This window comes from Mesoplodon densirostris, chromosome 5 (genome assembly GCF_025265405.1).
Source record: "Mesoplodon densirostris isolate mMesDen1 chromosome 5, mMesDen1 primary haplotype, whole genome shotgun sequence".
Lineage (NCBI taxonomy): Eukaryota > Metazoa > Chordata > Mammalia > Artiodactyla > Ziphiidae > Mesoplodon > Mesoplodon densirostris.
In genome coordinates, this window is record NC_082665.1 from 147,242,142 (window position 1) to 147,267,509 (window position 25,368).

At 42.5% G+C, this 25,368-nt stretch overlaps 1 protein-coding gene across 2 annotated transcripts in view; it reads left to right on the forward strand.

Annotated features, from left to right (window-relative positions):
* NMNAT3 (nicotinamide nucleotide adenylyltransferase 3) overlaps positions 1-23,604 on the forward strand; it is a 115,761-nt gene extending 92,157 nt beyond the window's left edge. For both annotated transcript variants that reach the window (XM_060100227.1, XM_060100228.1), the window contains exons 3-5: positions 10,180-10,363; positions 16,224-16,306; positions 22,656-23,604. In XM_060100227.1, coding sequence (XP_059956210.1) covers positions 10,180-10,363; positions 16,224-16,306; positions 22,656-22,999 — 611 coding nt within the window. In that variant the 3' untranslated portion in view covers positions 23,000-23,604. The remainder of the gene's footprint in view (positions 1-10,179; positions 10,364-16,223; positions 16,307-22,655) is intronic.
* Positions 23,605-25,368: the final 1,764 nt, after the last annotated feature.

A 25,368-nucleotide genomic window follows, 5' to 3' on the forward strand; every position in this document is an offset into this window, starting at 1 on the left:
CTTCCAACAAACAAAAGTCCAGGACCAGATGGCTTCACAGGTGAATTCTATCAAATATTTAGAGAAAAGGTAACACCCATCCTTCTCAAACTCTTCCAGAAACTTGCAGAGGAAGGAAAACTCCCAAACTCATTCTATGAGGCCACCATCACCCTGATATCAAAACCAAAGATACCACAATAAAAGAAAATTACAGACCAATATCACTGATGAATATATATGCAAAAATCCTAACAAAATACTAGCAAACTGAATCCAACAACACATTAAAAGGATCATATACCATGATCAAGTGCGATTTATCCCAGAGATGCAAGGATTCTTCAATGTACACAAATCAATCAATGTGATACACCATATTAACAAATGGAAGAATAAAAACCATATGATCATCTCAATAGATTCAGAAGAAGCTTTTGATAAAATTCAACACCCATTTATGATAAAAAAAAAAAGTCTCCAGAAAGTGGGCATAGAGGGAAACTACTTCAACATAAAAAAGTCTATATATGACAAACCAACAGCAAACATCATTCTCAATGGTGAAAATCTTAAAGCATTTCCTCTAAGATCAGGAAAAAGACAAGGATGTCCACTCTCACCACTATTATTCAACATAGATTTGGAAGTCCTAGCCATGGTAATCAGAGAAGAAAAAGAAATAAAAAGAATCCAAATTGGAAAAGAAGAAGTAAAACTCTCACTGTTTGCAGATGACATGATACTATACATAGAGAATACTAAATATGCCACCAGAAAACTACTAGAACTAATCAATGAATTTTGTAAAGTTGCATGATACAAAATTAATGCACAGAAATCTCTTGCCTTCCTATACACTAGTGATGAAAAATCTGAAAGAGAAATTAAGGAAACACTCCCATTTACCACTGCAACAAAAAGAATAAAATACCTAGGAATAAACCTACCTAGGGAAACAAAAGACCTGTATGCAGAAAACTATAGGACAGTGATGAAAGAAATTAAAGATGACACCAACAGATGGAGAGATATACCATTGTCTTGGATTGGAAGAATCAATATTGTGAAAATGACTATACTACCCAAAGCAATCTACAGATTCAGTGCAATCCCTATCAAATTACCAATGGCATTTTTTACAGAACTATAACAAAAAAATCTTAAAATTTGCATGGAGACACAAAAGACCCCGAATAGCCAAAACAGTCTTGAGGAAAAAAAAAACGGAGCTGGAGGAATCAGACTCCCTGACTTCAGACTATACTACAAAGCTACAGTAATCAAGACAATATGGTACTGGCACAAAAGCAGAGATATAGATCAATGGAACAGGATAGAAAGCCCAGAGATAAACCCACACACCTATGGTCAACTAATCTATGACAGAGGAGGCAAGGATATACAATGGAGAAAAGACAGTCTCTTCAATAAGTAGTGCTGGGAAAACTGGACAGCTTCATGTAAAAGAATGAAATTAGAACACTCCCTAACACCATACACAAAAATAAACTCAGAATGGATTAGATACCTAAATGAAAGACCAGGAACTATAAACCTCTTAGAGGAAAACATAGGAAGAACACTCTTTCACATAAATCACAGCAAGATATTTTTTGATCCACCGCCTAGAGAAATGGAAATAAAAACAAAAATAAACAAATGGGACCTAATGAAACTTAAAAGCTTTTGCACAGCAAAGGAAACCATAAACAAGATGAAAAGGCAACCCTCAGAATGGAAGAAAATATTTGCAAACAAATCATGAGACAAAGGATTAATCTCCAAAATATATAAACAGCTCACACAGCTCAATATTAAAAAAACAAACAACCCAATCCAAAAATGGGCAGAAGACCCAAATAGACGTTTCTCCAAAGACATACAGATGGCCAAGAAACACATGAAAAGCTGCTCAGCATCACTAATTATTAGAGAAATGCAAATCAAACCTACTATGAGGTATCACCTCACACCAGTTAAAATGGGCATCATCAGAAAATCTACAAACAACAAATACTGGAGAGGGTGTGGAGAAAAGGGAACCCTCTTGCACTGTTGGTGGGAATGTAAATGGATACAGCCACTATGGAGAACAGTATGGAGGTTCCTTAAAAAACTAAAAATAGAATTACCATTATGACCCAGCAATCCCACTACTGGGCATATACCCAGAGAAAACCATAATTGAAAAAGACACATGCACCCCAATGTTCATTGCAGCACTATTTACAAAGCCAGGTCATGGAAGCAACTTAAATGCCCATCAACAGATGAATGGATAAAGAAGATGTGGTACATATATACAATGGAATATTACTCAACCATAAAAAGGAATGAAATTGGGTCATTTGTAGAGACGTGGATGCATCTAGAGACTGTCGTACAGAGTGAAGTCAGAAAGAGAAAAACAAATATCGTATATTAACGCATATATGTGGAACCTAGAAAATGGTACAGATGAACTGGTTTGCAGAGCAGAAGTTGAGACAGAGAAGTAGAGAAAAAACCTATGGACACCAAGATGGGGAAAGCGGCGGGGGGTTGGAAGTGGTGCTGTGATGAATTGGGAGGTTTGGATTGACATGTATACACTGATGTGTATAAAATGGATGACTAATAAGAACCTGCTGTATAAAAAAATAAATTAAAAAAAATAAAAGGCATACATGTAGGAAAAGAAGAAATAAAACTTTCTCTATTTGCATGTGACATTGTTGTCTATGTACAGAATGCCAAGGGATCTATTTGTTTAGATCTCTTAGAATAAGTGAGATAAACATCAACAAACAAAAATCAATCTTGTTTATGTATATTAATAACAAACATATGAACCAAAATTTAAAACATAATACCATTTACAATTGATCTAAATAAAACGAAATACTTAGGTACAAATCAACAAAATATTTATATAATTTTCAAAAATATTGAGAAAGAAATCAAAGAAGACCTAGACAAATGGAGATATTTACATGTTTTTAGATTAAAAGACTTAAAAAAAATTTCAATGAATAATTTGGAATCAGACTAGAGATAGAAAAATACAAACTTAGTGAACTGGAATACAGATCAAATGAAATTATGAAGAGTGGAGGAGAGAGATAAAAAGATTTGTTTTTAATTTCAGAAGAGAGGGTAGGAGACATGGTGGCTACATATACACAATCAGAGAGCTAGAAGAAGAGGGCAGAGTACAGGGGCAGAGGCATTTTCTGAGGGGATAATAACTAAGAATTTTTCATGTCTAATAAAAGACACCAATCCCCAGATTTAAGAAACCCAGTGATCCCAAAGAAGGATAAACAGAAATCCCTGTGTAGACAAAGAAAATATTGAAAGCAACCAGAGAAATACAGATTATCTTCACAGGAATGGCAGATAGATTATAGGTGGCTTCTCAATAGCATCAATTGAAAGTCAAAAAACTGTAGAACCATAACTTCAAAGTATTGAAGGAAAATGATTGCCAATCCATTAGTTCATATACAGTGAAAATATATTTTGGGCGTGAGGGTAGTATCTTGAAAATGTCTTTCAAGCATGAAGTCACTAACTTAAGGAAATTCTATGGGATATATTCTGTCAGAAGGAGAGTGATTCCCGGAGAGCATGTCTGATACGCAAAGAGAAATGGAGTGCAAAGAAAATGGCAAATACATGGGTAAATTTAAGTGAGCATTGGTTGTATAAAACAGAATGATAAGGTCTAACAGGGTTAGGAGAAACAATAGGCTTAAAATATGTACAAGACTAGCATGGACAGAGCTCTCTAGTCCCCATGTTGTTGAGGAAGAGGGGAAAGGTCTTCATTTACTTTGGATGTGAGACTATATGTAATTCCAATCCGAGAGGAAAAAAAAATGAAATAAAGCCCAAACACAGGCAGGACAAGAGGAAAAAATAACATAGACTTGTGTGGGAAGAAAGAAAATATAAGTTGGTAGCTTTAAACTTAAATCTGTTAGCATTCACGTTAAATGTAAATGAACTTAACGTTCCAATTAAGAGTCAGTAACTGTCAAGTTTGACCCCCAAAATTTTTTAATCCAGCTTTAGGCTATTTACAAAAGACTTTCTAAAACAAAAGTATAGAAAGATTGAAAGTAAAAGGGTGAAAAAATATATGACATGCATATACTAATCAAAATAAAACTGTTGAGCCTATAATACTATCAGGCATATAGATTTAAGTAAAAACTATTACTAGAGAGAAAGAGGCTTGATTCACAGATATGTAAGAATCATAAATTTATAGGAACTTAAATAATGTATATTTTAATAACATTAAAATATATGAAACAAAAGTTGAAAGAACTAAAAAGAAAAAGAAAAATTCACAATCATAGTGGGAGATTTTAACATGCCTCTCTATAAATAATACACAGGCAGACAAAAAAATCAGTAAGAACATAGATTTGAACAAAACAATTAGCAATATTAAGTAAATGGACAGAACACTGCACCCAACAATCATAGAATACACATTTTTTTAAGTACACATGGAACATTTACCAAAACTGATCATATCCTAGGACATAAAGCAAGTATCAACATATTTCAAGAGATTGAAATCAATAGAGTATGTTCTCTGACTACAGTGAGCTAAGCTAGAAATCAGTAACAAAAAGATTACCAAAAATCTCAATATGTTGGGTAATTAGGAAAAACACTTCTAAATAGTTCATGGATCAAAAAGTCGTAATAATAAAAATTAGAAAATATTTTGAACTGAATGATCATGAAAACACTACATATCAAAAAGTAAATGCAAGTAAAGTCATGCTTAAAGGATACAAGTAAAGTCGTGCTTAGAGGGAACTTCTATAGCCAGAACTGTGTTTATTAGAAAATAAGATAAATGGCAAATTAGGTGAGTATCCTTCACCAGGAGTTAGAAAAAGAACAGCAAAGTAGCACCAAGAAAGTAGGAGGATAGAATTAATAAAAATAGAACAGAAATTGATGAAATGGAAAACAAACATTCAGTAGAGAAGAGCAATAAAGCCAAAAGTTGGTTCTTTGAAAAGACTAATAAGATTACAAACCTCTAGCAAGATTGAGCAAGGAAAAAGCATGGAAACACAACCAACAGTAGGAATGAAAAGAACATCCCTACAGATGGTGTCAACACTAAAAAGATAAGAGAATATTGGAAACAACCTTATGCCAGTACATTTCAAAATTTAGATATAATGAAAAGAATCCTAGAAAAAATGCAAGTTGCCAAAAAATATAATGAAGAAATAAAAATCTGAATCATTTTAAAACCATTAAAGAAATTAAATCATTAGTCAAAAAATTTCACACAAATTAGACTCCAACCTCATGAAGACTTCACTGATGGGTTCTAGAAAACACTTAATGGAAAACATGTTATTTCAATCCTACACAAGCTATTTCAGAGCATAGGAAAAGGAGGGGACTCCCAACACTTTTTATGAGGCTAGCATGACCTTGATACCAAAACCTGATTAGGACATTAAGAGAAAAATAAAATTATAGACTTCTCTTGCTTCCTAAATATATATTAGCAGAGTGAATCCATCAACACATTAAAAAGGTAATATATCTTGACCAAACTGAGTTTATCTCAGGAATGCAATGTTAAAGATTAAAAGGTTAATCAATGCAATGCACTGTATTAACTGACTAAAGGAGAAATGTCACACAGTCATTTCAAGAGTTTCAGAGAATTCATTTATGACAAAAGCTCAAACTGTGACTAGCTGGGAATGTCTCTTTTTTATTTTATAAAGGTAACATTGATATATAACATTATGTAAGTTTCATGTGTACAATATTTCTACTTTTGTATACCCTACAAAGTGCTCACCATCAAAGATTTAGTTTCCATCTGTCACCATACAGGAGACATGTATGGTAAAGGAGACTGATCTCCTTTACCCATTTCACCCTCCCTCCACCCCTCCCCCTCTGGTAACCACTACTCTGTTCTTTATATCTATGGGTTTGTGTTTGTTTTTGTTTGGTTTGCTTTGTTCATTATTATTATTATTATTTTAGTTTATTAGTTTTTTATATTCCACATATGAGTGAAATTATACAGTATTTGTCTTTCTTCATCTGATTTATTTCACTTAGCATAATACCCTCAAGGTCCATCCACATTCTAACAAATGGCAAGATTTCATCTCTTTTCTGGCTGAGTAGTATTCCATTGTGTATGTATGTGTGCATATGTGTGTGTGTGTGTATATATATATATATATACACACACACACACACACACACCAACTCCTTTATCCATTCATCTGTTGATGGGCGCTTAGGTTGCTTCCTTGTCTTGGCTATTGTAAATAATGCTGCAGGGAACATAGGGGTATGTATATATTTTCAGATTAGTATTTTTGTATTCTTTGGAAAAATATACAGAAGTGGGATAGCTGGATTGTATGGTAGTTCTATTCTTAATTTTTTGAGGAGTCTCCATACTGTCTTCTGCAGTGGCTGCACCAATTTACATTCCCACCAACAATGCAAGAAGGTTCCCTTTTCTCCACATCCTCACCAACACATATTTCTTGTCTTTTTTGATAATAGCCATTCTGACAGGTGTGAGGTGATATCTCACTGTGGTTTTGATTTGCATTTCCATGACGTTTAGTGATGTTGAGCATCTTTTCATGTGCCTGTTGGTCATCTGTACGTCTTCTTTGGAAAAATGTCCATCAGCTCCTCTGCCCACTTTCAAATTGCTTTTTTTTATTGTTGAGTTGTATGTGTTCTTTATATATTTGGGATATTAAATGTCTCTTCTAAAATAACATATTTGTCAGGATAGACCAGGCTAAGTTGCAGTAACAAATCCCCCAAGTTGAGGAGCTTAACACATTAAATAAAGTTTATCTCTCATCAGATAAATCCTGTGTAGGTTCAGAAGATCTACAGGGCAGTTCCCTTCCAAGCTGTGTCTCAGGTATCCTGGTAGGCCCCATATGCTTTGCTATCTTAATTGCAGCTTTCAGATTCACTATGAAGAGCTAGAGCGTCATGCAAGAGTTTTTATGGCCAAGTCTACATGGGGTATACATCACTTCCACCCACGTCCCAATGACTATAACTCATTCAAATCACAAAAACACAACCTAATTTCAAGAGGAACAGAAATATTAGCTTCCTATATGCCCAGAAAGAGGAAAAATAAAAATGGGTCTTAATGAACACATGGCATGGTCTCTGCCACAACTGAAAAAGGATATCTACAGAAAACTTGCAGCAAACATCATACGTAATAATGAAACTTGAAAGTTTTTCCTCTGATAGTGGGAATAACACAAGGATGCCTGCTAACACCATCTCTATACGGCATTATTCTAGAGGCCTTAAACAATGCAACAAGAAAAATAAAATGTAAAAGGATTGGAAATGAAACAGCAAAATTGTCAGTATTTTCAGACGGTATTATTTTGGACATAGAAGATTCAAAAGATTCTGCAGATAAACTATTAGAATTAATGAGAGAGTTTAGCAAATTTACTGGATACACATTCAAGATACCTAAATCAATTATATTTCTACATATCAACAACAGGAAAAAAAGTCAACTTTAAAACTTTAAAAATGCCATTTGTAGTGGCATCAAAAAGATCAAGAATCTAGGAATAAATCTTACAAAAGATGTGTTAAGTGTGCTACAAGAAAAATTGTAAAATTTTATTTAGGAACATTTAAGAAAACCTAAACAAATGGAAAGATATACCATGCTCGTGGATTGGAAGACTCATTATTGTAAAAATGTCAGTTCTCCCTAAATTGAATTATAGATTTGATTCAATTCCTATCAAATTTCAGCAGGTTTTTTGGGGGGCTGGGGAGCTGTTCCATCTTTGTGGAACTTGACAAGTGCTTTCTAAAATTTATGTGGAAAATGCAAAAAGTCAAGAATTGCGAAGACACTCTTGAATAACAGGTGGGAGGATTTACTTAACCAGATATCAAGATGTGTACTAAAGCTCTATTAAACAAGGCAGTGTGACATTGTACAAGGATGGCAAATACAGCCACATAGCAGAACAGAGAGCGGAGAAACAGGCCCATGCTCAGATGGACACTAGGAGTTCCACACGGGTGACAAGGCACAGCAGTGGGGCAGAAGAGGTCTTTTTGGTCAATGATGCTGGAATAATTGACTATCCAAATGGAAAATAATTTAATAGGATGCACATCATGCACAGAGACACAAATGTGAAAAACAAAACTATAAAGCTTTTATGAGATCATATAGGAAAATGTCCTCATAACACAAAATGCACTAGCCATAAAGGAAAAGAACTAACAACCCAACTACATAAAAATAAAGAACGTTTGTTTTCGCAGGGTTCCATAAAAAGAATAAGACAAGCCATCAAGTGAGAGAAGGTATTTATGACACATATAACCAACCAACAAAGGGCTAATATTTGGAATAGATGAAGAACTTTACAAATCAATGACAAAAAGGCAGACAACCGAAAATATGGGCAAAAGATTTGAACAGGCACTTCGCAAAAAAATTAAGCTCGAATGTTTAATAATATATATGAATAAATGCTCAGGCTCATTGGTAAGCAGGAAAAGGAACATTAAAACCACAATGAGATATAACTACACATCTATCAGATGGGAAAATCCTGACAATAACCCTGTATGGTTATTTGCTCGATGGTGTGAAGCAAGTGAACGCTCATACACCGCTGGTTGGAGAGTAAATATCTATAACCATTTTAGAAAAGTGTTTGGCATTATCTAGTAAAGCTGCAAATACATCTACCCAATGACTTAGCAGTTCCACTCTTAGGTACATATCCTAAGAAAGATATGCTCGTGCACACAGGGAGACTTGTGCAAGCATTTTCATAGCAGCATTGTTGGTAACTGTCTAAAGCCAGAATCAAACCAAATCCATCAACAGTAAGATAGATCAATTCTTTGGTATATAATCATGCAAAAGAATATTATGCAGCAATAAAACTGGTTGGACTACATGAATTTTAAATATGAAAGTGAAAAAGGCTTAATGAAAGAATACATTCAGTACGACTCCATATTTAAAAGTTTCAAAAGCAGGTAAAATCAACCTGTGTTTCTTAAGGATGCATAAATACATGGTAAAGCTATAAAGGAAAGCAAGAGAATTAATATTATAAAAGTAAGAATAGTAATGAGCTTCCATCAGAGTGTGGAGGCTGTGCTAGGGAACTTCTGTATCTTAACCTAGGTGAGGATTAGAACAGGATATACTTTATAACTCTTTGTCAAACTCTATGCCCTTTTATATGCATATGATATTTTATAATACAATTTTTTAAATGTATCATATACAAAGTCAAAATATTATCTCCCCTCCTAAACATTATCTGATTTCGTCCTTACCACAAGGTCCTGCCAAGCAGGCATTATCCCATTTTACAGGTAGGAAAACTGAAGTTCAAATGGCTAAGTGTTTTATTTTTGCAAATAGCTTGGTAATTTGCCTAAGACATCCTAGTGAGTGAGAGAACTAGAGCCTCACCTGAGTCCCAGCCACAGTCTCTCTGAGGCCCATTCATACCCTTTCCATGGTGGTTCTCTGTAGCTTCTACAGTTCACTGCAGCTCTAAACCTGTAATGCCCCATTCTTCAGTCACTGAGCCAGGCAGCATCTCTCATCAGACGGCTCCCATCTTTTCCAAAGTAGGCCTTCCCATTCCCTTAACAGCACAGTCCTCCAAAGCCAATGGTGGGCCTGTGCAGTGAGTCTGCATCCCATCCCCCACCCACCTGGTCCAGGCTAAATATCATCCTTTCTCTTTGATCCACAAAATCCCCTATTTGAGCTAAGAAACCATGTGTAACTATTGTCCCAAACATGATTAGAGGACAGTAGTGCCCCTGTAAGTCCCACGCAGGGGGAGTCATTGTGTTCCTCCAACATATTCTGACCCTAACCGCCCACATTGCTATCTGGGAGCCTTGCCTCAGCTCCACCCTCACGGCATCCTCTCAGCTACTCCAGGGTGTAGAAGCCTCTGGAGGAGAGGCACGTGGTTCCTGAGGTAGCACCTTTACCTGGCCCAAGGGAGCTGGCCCGCCCAGCAGAGAATGCTAGGGTCTGATCCCACTCAGGACGAGACCCCAAGATTTTTAGCACCTGCCTGAATTCCAGCTGCCAGGTGACAAGGTCCTGTACCAGCAACACCACTGCTCTCTGCTGCCTAGGCAGGTACCAGGTGATCGGGGGTATCATCTCTCCTGTCAATGACAGCTACGGAAAGAAGGACCTCGTGGCTGCCCGGCACCGGGTGGCCATGGCCCGGCTCGCCCTGCAGACGTCCGACTGGATCCAGGTGGACCCCTGGGAGAGTGAGCAGGTGCAGTGGATGGAGACGGTCAAGGTGCTGAGGTAACGGTGGGCATGTGTTCTTGGGATGAGCAGGGGCCACGGTCACGTCTGCAGAGCCCACAGGGTGACAGGCAGGGATGGAGTGTTGAGTGGGGCTTCAGCCAGCCCCTCTCACCCAAATCCTGCAAGAGTTTCTCCTTAGAGGGAGAGAGACCAACAGATTCACATTCTCAGAGAGGTCCTAAGTGGAAAAATCACAAACCACTCCCTTCAGAGTACACTTTGTGGGAAAGCCCCATCTTGTTTCAGAGGGTTGTAGCATCTAGGCTCCAGGGCCACCACTCAGTAGCTGTGTGACATTAGGCACATGACATTTCTCTGGGACACATTTCTCACTTGCAAAACGGGGACAGCATAACCTAATGAGCATTACGAAAATGTAAATCACTTTTCTGACCCAGAACCACATAATCATACTCAGTAAGTGAGACCCTTTATTATTGTCATCACTGACTAGGTTGAAAACTGCATCTACATAATAGGCCATCTTTTCCAAGTGTACAAATCCTAGGTTCTATAAATCTAGACTTGAAGAAAAAACTATGAATCTAGAAATAATTACACAGGGTTTTTTTTTTCTTTTAGGACTGCTATTAGCATTCAGCACAAGTAATGCAGCCATTTAAAAGCCCTGTATTTTAGGACAGTGGGTCTCTGACTTTTGTCTGGGAAGCTTTCCTGAGAGATTGCTAGAGAAGCAAGAAGTCCCACTTGTCCTGCCTGTCGGAGGGGATTGTGAGGTGGGCCTGCCTGTCACTAATGACAGCCAGCTCTGCTGGAAGGGATTGCAAACTGTGGGCTGTGTCTTGATCTATGTGGAAGCACTAGGATTGTCAGAGAATAGGAGACACAAGGGACCAGGCTGAATGATTGACAGCCCTGTCCATAATTTAGATTGGTTTTTATTTTTTATTTATTTATTTTTTTTGCGGTACACGGGCCTCTCACTGTTGTGGCTTCTCCCGTTGCGGAGCACAGGCTCTGGATGCGCAGGCTCAGCAGCCATGGCTCACGGGCCCAGCCGCTCCGTGGCATGTGGGATCTTCCCAGACCGGGGCACGAACCCGTGTCCCCTGCATCGGCAGGCGGACTCTCAACCACTGCGCCACCAGGGAAGCCCTGGTTTTTATTTTTCACTAATCTTCAAAGTCACTTGGGAGAAAAATGTTTGCCTTTTTAAGCAAAGGTAAACATTTAGTTTCCATATCCTGGTTCTTATTACTTACCCTTTACTGGGGAAAGAACCAGCTAGAAGCATTCAGCAGTTACAGTGCTACTTCAAAATCTGTTGTCAAATTGAAGGAGAGCAAATATGAAATAATTGTTAGATCTATGCTTCTCTTTTTTTTTTTTTTTTTTTTTTTTTTTTTTTTTTTTTTTTGCGGTACGCGGGCCTTTCACTGTTGTGGCCTCTCCCATTGCGGAGCACAGGCTCCGGACGCGCAGGCTCAGCGGCCATGGCTCACGGGCCCAGCCGCTCCGCGGCACGTGGGATCCTCCCGGACCGGGGCACGAACCCGTGTCCCCTGCATCGGCAGGCGGACTCTCAACCACTGCGCCACCAGGGAAGCCCTTCTCTTTTTTTTTTAACTTAAGTAATAAATTTAGACCTAGATCACCCTTTTAGAATAAACAGCTCTCATTTATCTAGGCTAACAGAGGGGAGTAGAAACAAATCAGATAATCCAACAAATCATTTAGCTTTAATACGTAGTCAGAAACAAAGAGACGCTCTCCTTTTCCACCCTCTGAGGGGCAGTGTGGCCTCGGGCCCAGATCTTGGAGCCAAATTTACAATCGAAGTGACTTGATGTAAATGAGTTAGCCTCTCTGAGCCTCAATTCCTCACCTAATAAGATGGGGATGACACCACCTACTTCACTGGGATACTGTATGAACTACATGAGATGATGTCGGAAAACACCTGGTTTATAGTAGGTGCTTAATAACGTTAGCTACCTTCCCTGCATCCCTAACAGGCCCATAATGTCTCCTCATAACAGATAAGCCATTCACAGGTAGGTAAGTAGGATTTGACTGCAGTACCACGTAATTAATATCCTGCTGCAAAATGCAGACCTAAGATTTTACAGGACACATTCTTTTTCTTTTTTTTTTTTTACTGTACCCTTTAGACAAGTGCTTCTCAGCCCTGGCTGCACCTTGAATCACCTAGGGAGCTTTCAAAAGTACGGAAGCCTGGGCTTCCCTGGTGGCACAATGGTTGAGAGTCTGCCTGCCGATGCAGGGGACACGGGTTCATGCCCCGGTCCGGGAAGATCCCACATGCCGCGGAGCGGCTGGGCCCGTGAGCCATGGCCGCTGGGCCTGCACGTCCGGAGCCTATGCTCTGCAATTGGAGAGGCCACAACAGTGAGAGGCCCGCGTAACGCAAAAAAAAACCCAAAAAACCAACAAAAAAGTACGGAAGCCTGAGTCTTACCCCAGAGACTGAGATGTCATTGGTGTAGGATGGGGCCTTAGGATTTTTTTTTTTTTTCCCCTTCGGTACGCGGGCCTCCCACCGCTGCGGCCCCTCCCGCCGCGAGCACAGGCTCCTGACACGCAGGCTCAGCGGCCACGGCCCACGGGCCCAGCCGCTCTGCGGCATGTGGGGTCCTCCCGGACCAGGGCACGAACCCGCATCCCCTGCATTGGCAGGCGGACCCCCAACCACTGCGCCACCAGGGAAGCCCTGGCCTTAGGATTTTTAAGAGCTCCCTGGTGATTCTAATGTGTGGCCAGGGTTGAGATCCACAGCCTCAGTCACCAAGTGTGTGAATCATGCTTATGATTGGTACTGGGATCAGTCCAAACCAGTGGTCTCAATCCTGGCTGTAAGAATCACCTGGGAAGCTATTTCTAAATGCTCACCCTCCCCTACCTGAGATTTTGATTTTTCTGGGGCAGGGTCTAGGCATGGGTACTTTCAAAGGTCCCCAAATGATTTATTTTGTGCAGCCAATGTTGAGAATCCACTGATATAGTCAACACTGTTTTATCAGATAGCTGATTAAGACTTTTGTCAGTATTTGGGGTGGGCTTCATTAGAAAATTTGTTTAATTACTAATGTTTTCCTAAAATTACCAAAATCATTTTTTTAAGATTGAAAATCTGGTTAAAATTGTAAAGTTAGGTGATTCTAGAAGCATTGTAGAAATCCACCCCACCCTTTGCTCCATTAGTATCCTCTTGGTGGACTCAGCAGTGAATCTACATCATGGTGACAGTGACATATGTCACTATGAAGTCAATTCACTGTAGGGCTTATTGAGTATTCTTTTTCTCCTTGTTAGGTTTTTTATTTTTACTCTAATTTTTTAAGAAACCTGGGCCAGCTTTCATGCTTTTAGGGCACTTGATAACTGATTTCACTTGCCCTCTCCCCATGCTGAGGGAGGGCCTCGGTCACGATGCCATTTGATGTGGTCCAGCAGCAGCTCATGTGCCCCTTGGCAAACATGCTCTTATGTCCTCATTTTACAGATGAGTAAACTGAGGCTCAGAGAGGCTAAGTTAACCCCAGTCGCACGACAGATAAGCAAGTGGTGGAGCCCTAGTCTGTTGAACTCTGAAGCCATGCTTATGGCCATCTTCAAAACCAGTGATCTACGGGTGGGACCACGACGTGGCTGACTCTGCTTCTGCCACAGTGACCTTCTGATTGGGTATAGTTGGAGACCAGGGACTGCTGAGGACACAGAGAACATGCTGCCAGGGGCAGTCATCAGGCACAAGGCTGGGCACACCAGGGTGCCCCTCAGGCAGGCAACAAGAGGAAGCAATGACCTCCCACCAAACAAAGGCAGAGTGGAGGTCTGTGAGGAAGATGCATTTGGCGTTGAAATCATTTGCACACCAGAGTTCAGAGCTCCAGCTAATATTCAAAGTAGGGTCAACTTGAACCAGGAACATCAAGGGAAGTAAAATAAAATAATACCAGCTTTCATTGATCACCTACTATGTGTACCAAGTATATAATATGTAGTCAGCTCAGCAACTCTGAGAAGTAGGTGAGTTTGGCCTCCTTTCACAGATGAGGAAACAGAGGTTCGGAAAGGGTCAGCAACATACTCACAGTCCTACAGCGAGAAAGTGGAGGTGAGACCCAAACCTACTACAGTCTGATGTGAGATTCCAGGCTAACCCGGGAGTGAATCCTCAGAGGTGAAGCTTTCTAAAACTAAAGCAATAAGACAGTAATGGAAACACAGACGAGTCCAGCAGGGCCCTGAGAAGACTCAGCTGAGTCTCTGAGACCGTCAGGAGGGAATCTGGACCTGAATTAAATGTATTTACCCCCCTTCCATCCTTCGTGAATTCAGCTGACTTTACTAAGCAGTTCCCTAGGTACCAAGAATATAAGGATGAATTACATGAGCTCCTTGTTCACAATCTGGTGGGGAAGACAGACTGAGAGTAAGGATACTAATAACAGCTAACGTTGACTGGGCACTTTTCTGTGGATGGCCTGTGCTACGCTCTTTAATTCATCCTCACAACAGCTCTCTGGGGCGGGTACTGTCATTGTCCGCCATTCTACAGATGAGGAAAGTGGAGGCAGATTGCTTAAGGCACCCACCAAGATTCCACAGCTCCTAGTTGGAACCAGTATTGCAACCCAGGAGATCTCATTCTAGAACTTAACCTCTACACTGCCCCCGCTCCAAATAATAATCAGCATCAGCCTACACTGCCCCCGCTCCAAATAATAATCAGCATCAGCCGCTTCCCCAGCCGGGGAGAAGCCTTTGCGCCTTCATGGTCTTGTGACACTCAGGCGTTAACTTTCCTGACCAATTAACAGAGGTCAGTGAGGCCCTGAGGGTGTTTGTGACTCACCCAGGCTCGTTCGAGCAGGAGAGCCTAAACTGGAACCCAGCCACTCTGGCTACAAACACATGCTTCTCCCACCAGGCACTTCTTCCCAAACACAGCTCTAGTTAATACGGGAGGTGGAAGATGGAAGATCAGATTGATACAAGACATAGTGATTACCTGTGCTCTGTTGAAAAGAAGAAGGCACAGGTATCTCTTGATTTGCAGAACATAGATTGCTTGAAGAGCCGGGCCTGCCCTATGGGTGTAAGTCTAGTCGTATCTGAACTGCTAGCGTGTAATGAGGTTCGCTCTGTGCTGCACACCACTTTGTGGGCTTTGCATGTACAAAACTCCTTTCATCTTCATAACCATCCGTGGGAAGCTGGCACTGTCAGCATTCCTCGTTTTGCAGGTGCCGAGACTGGAAACCGCCCACCCGGGATCCCACCGCTGGCCGGCGGGGGAGCTGGGATTCAACCCAGGCAGTCTGGCTCCAAGCCAGGCTCTGAGCATCACCCTGTCAAATTCTAAAGTACCAGCTCATGATCCGAGAGAGCCTCTATCTTGAGGGGCAGCTGTGGGCCATGCACTGTGCCAGTGCTTGCTGCGTGTTAGCTCACGTACCTTCACAAAAGTCTAAAACGTAGGTGTATTATCCCAGCTTTACAACTGAAAATTTGTAGTTTGAACTCAGGTCTGATTCTAATAGCCCAGGTCCGTAATCCCTATTCGGTTTTTTGTAAAAAGTGAGGTAGTGAAAGAAAATACTGAAAGAGTAGAAATCTGCTCATTTCCTCCTTTCAGTCGGGGCTCACAGAAGGCAGTGAGCTGCCTTGGATGCGGGGGTCTGTGAGGACCCAGACGCATCACCTGGCACAGGGCCTGGCACATAGTAGGCCTTCAGCAAATATTTATGGAATGAGCTACCTAAAATGGACAAAAGCAGGTTGAGACTTAAAATCAGAGACCCCCCCCGGGTGGTTTGGGGGAACTGTAGGCCACATGGATGCCCCCTGAACCCATATGCTTACAACACAGGCATCATCACAGCGAACTGCTCAGATCTCTGCCCTGGAAGGAAGGCCTGGACCAAGGCAAGGTTGACTCTCCAGCCCCCGCAGGTGGGTGCTGACCCTCTCCTTTGTGGGAGGGTGAGATGTCAGGGCTTCGGGTAAGAGCCAACGGGAGTCACAGCCCCCTGGGCACAGATAAGAGTTTTCAAAGCCTGCTAGGGGTGACACTTCCCACGTTGAAAGGTCAAACTAACCAATCTGCCACCATCCCTTGTAAATTGTTACGCTAAATTGGGATTTTCTGCCCCAAAGGAGTTTACCTACACTTGTGACTTGTGCTTGTGACCTGGATTACAGTCAGGGCTACACAGAGATAAACTTCTGGGTGCTGCTGGGCTGCTTTTGAAAGCCTTAGCCTTTTTGAAAACAAAATGTGCCATTATATCCCTTAAACTAATACTTTATAGCAGTGTTACTCAGTGTTTTACTTGGAAGAGGAAACCTATTTTTAAGGCATGTAAAGTCGATTTGGATTATCCTTTTAATTTGTAGCCCTGGGTTTCTACCCTGTTGTCAACTCCTGGTGTTTGATGGACTCTTGTCAGCTGTGATTTCAGAGTACCTCCCATGACAGCCCTGGTACCGGGGGTCAAATGCATAGCCCCTCAGGCACGTAAGCAGGAGCACCAGTGATGGGGGGCGGGGCCATGAGCAGGGAACCGCTGGTCCCACTGGGCCAACACTCCAGCAGCTCTCCCACCTTTAGTTGGTAGGACACTATTTCCCTATTAGATGGGCTCCAGAATGTCACGGTTAAACAGACTTAAAGTGGTGTCTTTACGGCAGGACTTTTCAGAGCCTTACTATGTTCATGTGCGTTGTGACTCTGAAAGAAAGGGAAGAGGCTCGCAGCCGTTCTTAGCACTTTTTAATCATGGGACTCTTTTTAATGCATATTAGTATTTCTCAGAACCAGTGCTCCCCAGAACACAGACTGGGAAACACTCTTCTAAAAGGACTTGAAGGGTGGGTGGGGATACATTAGGAGTTTGGGATTAACATATACACACTACTATATATATAAAATAGGTAAACAGCAAGGACCTACTGTATAGCACAGGGAATTATACTGAATATCTTGTAATAACCTATAATGGAAAACAATCTGAAAAAGAATATATATATGTTTATAATTAATCAATTAATTAAAAGGACTTGAAAACGCCCTAAAGGTTTCCTGCAGCAGTTCCTGAATGCTGGTCAAAGGACCACTCACAGCAGAATCACCTGTGAGGCTTGTTAAAAATGCTAATTCCCAGGCCATGCCTCAGACCTGCTGAGGGGGAATGGAGCCTGGGACTCTGGATGTTTAATAGGCACGCTGGGGAACTGCTTTACCGCCAGTTTGGGGAACTGTGCACTAGAGTAGGAATCCAAGAAAGAAGGAGCTACAGAGTCTCCTATATGATCAGCTTCTACAATGTTGAGTACACTCCCCTGGCCTCCCTGTCCGCCCCCCCTCCATTGCCAGCATGGGCTCCTCATCTGTCCCCCAGTCCCGAGCACAGCACACAGTGTGCAGTCTCAGCCCTCTGCCTTCTTTCTGAATCCCCTCTGGCTCAGCAGTCACTCCTAATAGGGTTCTAGAGATGCTGGCTGAGAACAGAGACCGGTGCCCAGCCCCTGCCCTGAGCTGGAGACAGGCTGTGAAGGTCAGTGAGTCCAGACATGGATTAGGGGGACTGGAGGAGGTGACGCCTGCACCATGACTCATAGGATCAGCAGGTTATCTGGGGCTGGGGATATTTCGGGGACGGGGGCAGCTGAGTAAGGCACACAGGCAGGAAGTGCTTGCTGGGCACTGCATGCCATTCAGGATGCTGGAGCCCACGGCGAAGGAAGGGAGTAGCTTCCCGTGAGGTAGGAGGAAGGCCGTGCTTAGGCTCCCAGCTTCTCACCTCTCTGCAGATGCTTCCAGAATCCCTGTCTCTGCCTGGTGGGCCCCTCCTCCCCCTTCCCTTCTTGGCTCCCCTGTTGAAAACCTGTCTGTCCTGTGAGGCTCAGGTTGGAACCCACTCCCCTGTGGTGAAACCAGTCCTTGCCTCCCCCAGAGCTCACCCCACATTCTTTTTGGATTTATCTTTCCAGTGGGCTACTAGTCACTCTGTTTGGCCCCATGATGTTGGGGGTTTGTTCCTTATCCCCTTTTTCTCTGTTCAAACCCTAAATCCTACTCATCTTGTTGTCTTCCAAAGTAACTATTAAAAAAGGAAGTTTGCATTGAATGAAAAGTGAGCTTTTCAATTTACCAAAATAGAGCAGGGGCCTTAAAAATGTGTGTGCCCTTTGCTTGATACATTCCCCTTCTAGGAATCTGTCTGAGGAGATGATTAGAAATTAGGATGAAGACATGCAGAAAGATGTTTATCGTGGCAATTTTTAGAATGGCAGAAAATAAAAGCAACCTCAGTGTTTAAATGTAAGGGAATGTATAAGTAAATGACACTGTATATATAGGATGTATATATATAGGATGTATATAGGATGTTCTGTATATATAGGATGAAGAATCCACACAAAAGGTTTTCATGATATGGAGAAACATTTAGGAGGTGAATGGGAAAAAATCAGGATACAATACTGTGTAATCTCAAGTATATAAAAATATATAAATATACTTTCACATCTATTTGCATGTTTAAATAGAAAAGACTAAAGAAATACACCAAAATATTGAGTTTTTTGTAGAAAGAATTATTGTTGCTGTTATTTTCTACTTTAAATGCTTATGTATTTTCCATACATCCCATAATTGACATAGATTTCATGTTTGTCATCAGAAAAAAAAAAACTAGAGCAATTTTTTAAAGGCAGGTGATTTTTTCTCACCGTTAAGTTTGGCTTTTGATGAGGTCGCTTGTATGTTACTAGTGACATGGTTTTTTTTTGTTTTTTTTAATTAGTTTCTGCTTTATAACAAAGTGAATCAGTCATACATATACATCTGTTCCCATATCCCTTCCCTCCAGCGTCTCCCTCCCTCCCACCCTCCCCATCCCACCCCTCCAGGCAGTCACAAAGCACCAAGCTGATCTCCCTGTGCTCTGCGGCTGCTTCCCACTATCTATCTACCTTACGTTTGGTAGTGTACATATGTCCATGCCTCTCTCTCGCTTTGTCACAGCTTACCCTTCTCCCTCCCCATATCCTCAAGTCCATTCTCAAGTAGGTCTGTTAGTGACATGTTTTTAAAGGACCACTCTGTGTGCCGTGTATTTTGTCATGCGCTCTTCTCTGGGGCTGAGCTCAGCATTTTCTGGCCGCCGGAGCCCCGCTTTGCCCATCACTCCTGTGATTTGCAGTCCTCCTTGGACTCACCCAGAGGCGTGTGAATTGCCTTGTCCCGGGCTGCTTGGGCATCACACTTTGGGGTGGATGATGCCTCCGTCCTTTAACAGGCCGCCTCTGTCGCTTGTGAATGTGGTCCCTGCCTTGGCTGATGGGGCCCGAGCACAGCTCAGCCCCATTCTCCTTTCATACAACCAGAGCAGACGCTTCATCTGGTTCCATTTCACACTGGCTGTTCCGAGGTCAATTTGGGTGCCACCCTTCAGTTGCCGATACCTGGCCTCATCTTGGGTGTCCTGTCTAGACCCAGAAGTCCTATGCTCCAGACACCACCCTCGGTGCCTGCACTAAGCAGGAGATTTCCATTGCATTCTCTCCAACTCAACTTCCATAACGCCCAAAGGAGGCTTTATTATCCCTACTACAGCTGAGGAAACAGACCCACCAGCTATAACTATCCCAGGGTCCTCGCAGATCTGAAATTAGAACCCAGGGCTGACTGACCTCAGGGTTGGTGCTTTTTGATGTCAAAGAGTTAGGGCAACTGGACATTCAAAGGGAAAGGTCCTGGTGGGACTTCTCCCACTTTCTGTGTTAATCTCTACTTCATCTGCTTTCCAAAGCCTGTGGCCATTCAAAAAGCACCCTGCCCCAAAATGCCCACGGACATCTATTTATGTCACTATATCACTGTTAGGACAAATCAAATTGGCAGTATTTATTCAAAACCTCAGACTTGAAGACTTTGGACTTAGACAGTCAGAGTCACTCGGTCTGCAGATTTTGTAAGAGTGATGTGAATGGATTTGAAAGGGAGATGTGAAAACCTCTGGGGGGCCCGATGACAGGACTGCCCAGAGTTGGGATCTGAGACGTGTATGGCCATCACACCAGTCCCACAGACATGCCTTTGACTTCGGGGACGGGGCAGGTGTGGGTACTTCTCTCTTCTGGGCAAGGGCTCAGAGTGAATCATATTCCACACTGTCATTGTTAATGAATTCAGACAATATCTAATACCGAAGTGGATATGTGGAAATCATTCCCACAAAAATCCACAGGAGGAGAATCCCTGACCTGAGGGAACAGGGTGGTGTGCCTCAGACCCCAGAAGACCCTGGAATTCAGTGCACATCATTTAACCTCCCCCATAGGAAGACCACATAACAGCAACCCAATTGCTTGAAAGGTCAAACAATGGTCTCTTGCTACATTACAATGGTCAAATAAATAAGAAATTAGAGTAAAATCTCACGGGTGCAGAGTAGTTTGGATCCACATACATGTTGTAAGCAATGGGGCCAGCCCAAATGAGTGAAAAAGGTCTAAGTTATTGAATAATTTTTAAATGCAGTTTTATTGATTTTAAAAGGCCAGGTGCTTAGGAGATATTCCATAAGTGCTGAATAGATGTGCTGGTGAATGGATTGGTGGACAAGTAGGTAAAGATGGATGGATGGATGGATGGACGGACGAACAGACAGTAGTTAACATATGTCACACTCTGTTCCAAGCACTGTTCTAAGTGCTTTATATTTATAAGCTCATTCAATTCTAAGATAATCCTATGAGATAAGAACTGTTAATAGCCCCATTTTAAACTTGAGGTCACACAGCTGTCAAACGGCAGAGCCAGGATTTGAATCTAAGAAGTCTGGCACTAGAGTCCTAGTTATGCTGCTAAAGTGTTTAAAGTGTGTTTTCTGTAATTACATCTGCTGCTTTAAAATGAGGAAACAAGTCCAGTGCCACCATTTCATGGATGGGGAAACTGAGGCCCAGAGAATGATCTCAGCTCCAGCCCCTCAGCAGCCTGTGCCTGACTGAGGCCGGAACTCTGACCTGTCCATGACATCTCTAGTTTCTCACTTCCCAGTGCACAGCTGATCTAGTGCTCCTTTGTAAACTCATCTCTCTGGTCCACGTCCAGATCCCTTCGAAGGTTTCACAATAGAGGATCCTAAACCGACCATTTACATCAGGTTTTCCCCAGCAGCTGGTATCCCTGAAGCCCCTCCCACCTGAGATTTCAGGGTGACTGAGAGATGCCTGTGCCCTACAAGCCCAGCCTTTGCCGTTCACTGAAGCTAGAACTGGCTTCCAGAAGGACTAGAGGTCCTGCTGGTTGCTTCTAGCATGGACCTGGTTTTTCCTTTTCCGATTAGCCCATTCAAAGGGGGCCTGAACAGGAATGGTGCCAGGAATATCCAGGCAGGGTGATGCACGTACAATTCCTGCCAGCAGGCGGAGGCAGAGCCCAGCGGTTTCAAATGCCCCAGCTGGAGGCTGGCTGTGTGCATTTAAATCCTGACTCCTCTGCTTAAATGAGTCATGCACCTCTCTGTGCCTCAGTTTCCCCCTCCGCAAAGTGGGCACAACAATATCACCTACCTTCTGAGGTTGTTCTGAGGCTCAAATGAGATTAAACACATAAAGCACTTAGCAATAGTGCCCACAGTAAACAACCAATACATGTTAAGTATTCTTTAATCATCATAATCATCATTCTCTAGTAGCACAAATGCCGAAGGATCAGCCACATTGATCAGTTGTTCTAGAGCTTTGTTTTATTGAAAACAGATGAAAAGGTCACCAGCTGGGGTCTTAAAGACCTTTTAGTTACCCACAGGTCCTTTATAATTAACCTTTAGGATGAGATTATACTTATAAAAATACCAGGTGTTAGGGCTGAAATAGATTTTGAGAAAGGCAGTGACTTGTTAGTCCTAGGGCTTTAAGAACCTCACTTTCTATCAGAAGACGGGGTTCTAGGTACAGCACAGCCGCCTTTCGACTCTGCTATGGGGTCCATCAACCACAGACAGCCTTGTGGTATAACACTGAAAAAAAAAATCCATTTTATATTACTTGGCACTTTGCCAATGTTAAAAGATTTATTGATTAAAGTATTACTTAGAACTGTATGTCCCTGAAGTAGCTTCAGATTCATTTACATGCTTTTTCTTTTTAAGTCATGAACACGGAGACATTGAGTTCCCCATACGTTCCAAGAAAAGCATTTTTTGAAAATTTCAAACAGAATATGATGTTATCATTCCCGGCCATGACCCTTCTGTAACTTTCTTGGGATCCACCCTTGTTTTTCCAGCTGTGCCTGAGCTGAAGCTCCTCTGCGGAGCAGATGTCCTGAAGACCTTCCAGACCCCCAACCTCTGGAAAGACAAGCACATCCAGGAAATAGTGGAGAAGTTCGGTTTGGTGTGCGTGGACCGGGCAGGGCATGACACAAAGGGGTACATCTCGGGCTCGCCCATCCTGCAGAGGTACCAGGACAACATCCACCTGGCCAGGGAGCCAGTGCAGAACGAGATCAGTGCCACATACATCCGGTGGGCCCTGGGCCAAGGGCACAGCGTCAAGTACCTGCTCCCCGATGCCGTCATCGCCTACATCAAGGAGCACGACCTCTACGCCAGCCCCGGAGAGGAATGAAGGTTAGCCGAGCCAGGGAGGGCCACCTCCTCCTCCACTGGCCTCGGCCTGAGGACAGGGCGCTTACAGTCTTTGTTTTCCAGAGTCTTTCCATTTTTCATTTGGTTTGTTTCAACAATGATTTAGTTTGTGAGGCATCTTCTGTCCCAGGAAGAGATATCTTTTTCGGGGAGAAGCAAACGTTTGCATCACAAGGATGGACATTTATCACAGAAGTTAAAGTGGTGTGGCAGGTCATTAGGTTTAGACAAAAGCTCTCAGAACCTCTGGATGAAGAGGCCCTCTTATTTTGTAAATGGTAGTTATGGCTGCGCACTGAAGGCAGTTCTGCACGTGGCAGGGGGCCCCTGAGGGTCAGATCAGAATTGCCCACAAAGAGTGTTTTAACTAGGACCAGGTGCAGCTTGCCGGTCTTCATTGGAGAGGCTTGACAGGATGCTAATTACCAAACAGTGGTCTTTGTCAGTGCTTTGTTTCCACAAAGTAATGCTCATGGAGGAGTCCAAAATTTGGAAGCAACACGTTACTGATTGACATTGAATCTTCCTTTACAAACCGTAGTCTGCCTGCCTACTGGCCATTGATAAAATTTAAACTAAAATCTTTCTAGGTAGTGATCCTCAAACTATATATATGTTTGTTTGTTTGTTTGTTTTTTGCGGTATGCGGGCCTCTCCCATTGCGGCCTCTCCATTTGCGGAGCACAGGCTGCGGACGCGCAGGCTCAGCGGCCATGGCTCACGGGCCCAGCCGCTCCGCGGCATGTGGGATCTTCCCGGACCGGGGCACGAACCCGTGTCCCCTGCATCGGCAGGCGGACTCTCAACCACTGCGCCACCAGGGAAGCCCCTCAAACAATATTTTTGATACAATACATATATATATATATATATATATATATATATTTTAAACACAGCTATTCTATAAATGCCAGGGCTCCTGATTTCCAGGTTTCTAAAAAAGAATGGAGGTAAAACAGATGCCTTGACTGTTTTAGAAGATCTTTTTGAATGTTTTATGACTGCCTGCCTGTTTGAATATTGGCGAAGGGATAAATAATAAATTGACATCAAAAAGCACTAATGAACAGTTTCTCTTTTTTCTTTCTTTGTTATATTATTAACGCCTGATGTACCAGCTGTTGCTTTTCTTTTTAGCTACTCCATGAAATTTGCTACTGTTCCAATCGAACTGGCATGAATTTAAAAGTTTCCATTCCCGGGTACCAGCTGTGGAGGAAGCAATTGCTTTTCAACACCAAGCAAATGGTTCTCTAAGCTCTGGGTTGATGGCTGTGTTCTGGTGAGCCCCGAAAGGTGCCCACAGGAGCTGGTGTGTGTGTTCAGGATTTTTCCTTCCACTCCCGATTAGGAAGAGGGTTTGACTAGGCGAACTCTGTTTGAGTTTACTCTTTCCACTTGCTGACCAAATGACTGAACTCATTTAGAATTTACTTCTCCAGGATTTTACCCTGGTTCATCTTTGCTACAAATTTAATCGTGCAGAAACGCAAAGGGTCAGTGGGAAGAATCTAGTATCTCCCCAAATATATCCCAGTGTCTGCAGGTGTGTCAGGATGGACATGAGTGAAGTAGGAAATCAGGGTTTCCTGCATGGAGAGCAGTGGGGTCATCCCGTGAGCGTCTCCAGACTTCCACGCCTGCAACCTCTAAAGCTGCTGGCCATCCCCCCACCCTGATGAGCTCTGCCCTCAAGAACTTCCTAAGGACCCTGATAATTCAGGGGAATAGGAATCAAACAGCCCTGCCCAAAAGCTGGCACAGCAAGCTGGGTGATGTTAACTAGCTCCCTTCCCAACTGTGAGTCTCAGTTTCCCAATCTCTAAAATGGGGAGGTTTGATTAGACATCCTCTAAATTCTCTTCCAGCTGATTTTCTAAGACTCTGAGTGCCTCTGGCTTCAGCCTCTCCACCCTTCTTTGGGTCCAGTACACTTTCTAGCCCAACTGGAAGCTCCCCAAGGGCAGGAGTCTTTGTTTTCTTTACTGCCGTATCCTAAGTGCCAAGGAATTTGCTACTCCAAGTGTGCTCCCAGGCCCAGTGTTTTCATCCTGGGATGAAATGCAGACTCTCAGGCTGCGAGCTGGTTAGATGCAGACTCTCAGGCTCCACCCCAGACCTACTGACTCAGTATTTGTATTTGAATAAGGTTCGCAAGCCATTCAATGCATCGGTCTAGAATAGCCCCTGTAATAATAAATATTCATTTTGTGTTGAATAAACTGAACGTATGGCTGAAATTGCATCACAGTTACTCTGGTGAATAGCTTTCCAACATTGCCCCCACTGTTCTGTGTGGAGTACAGAAGGCAAAGGATGAAAACAAAAGGAAAACAGCAAACAGCTGTA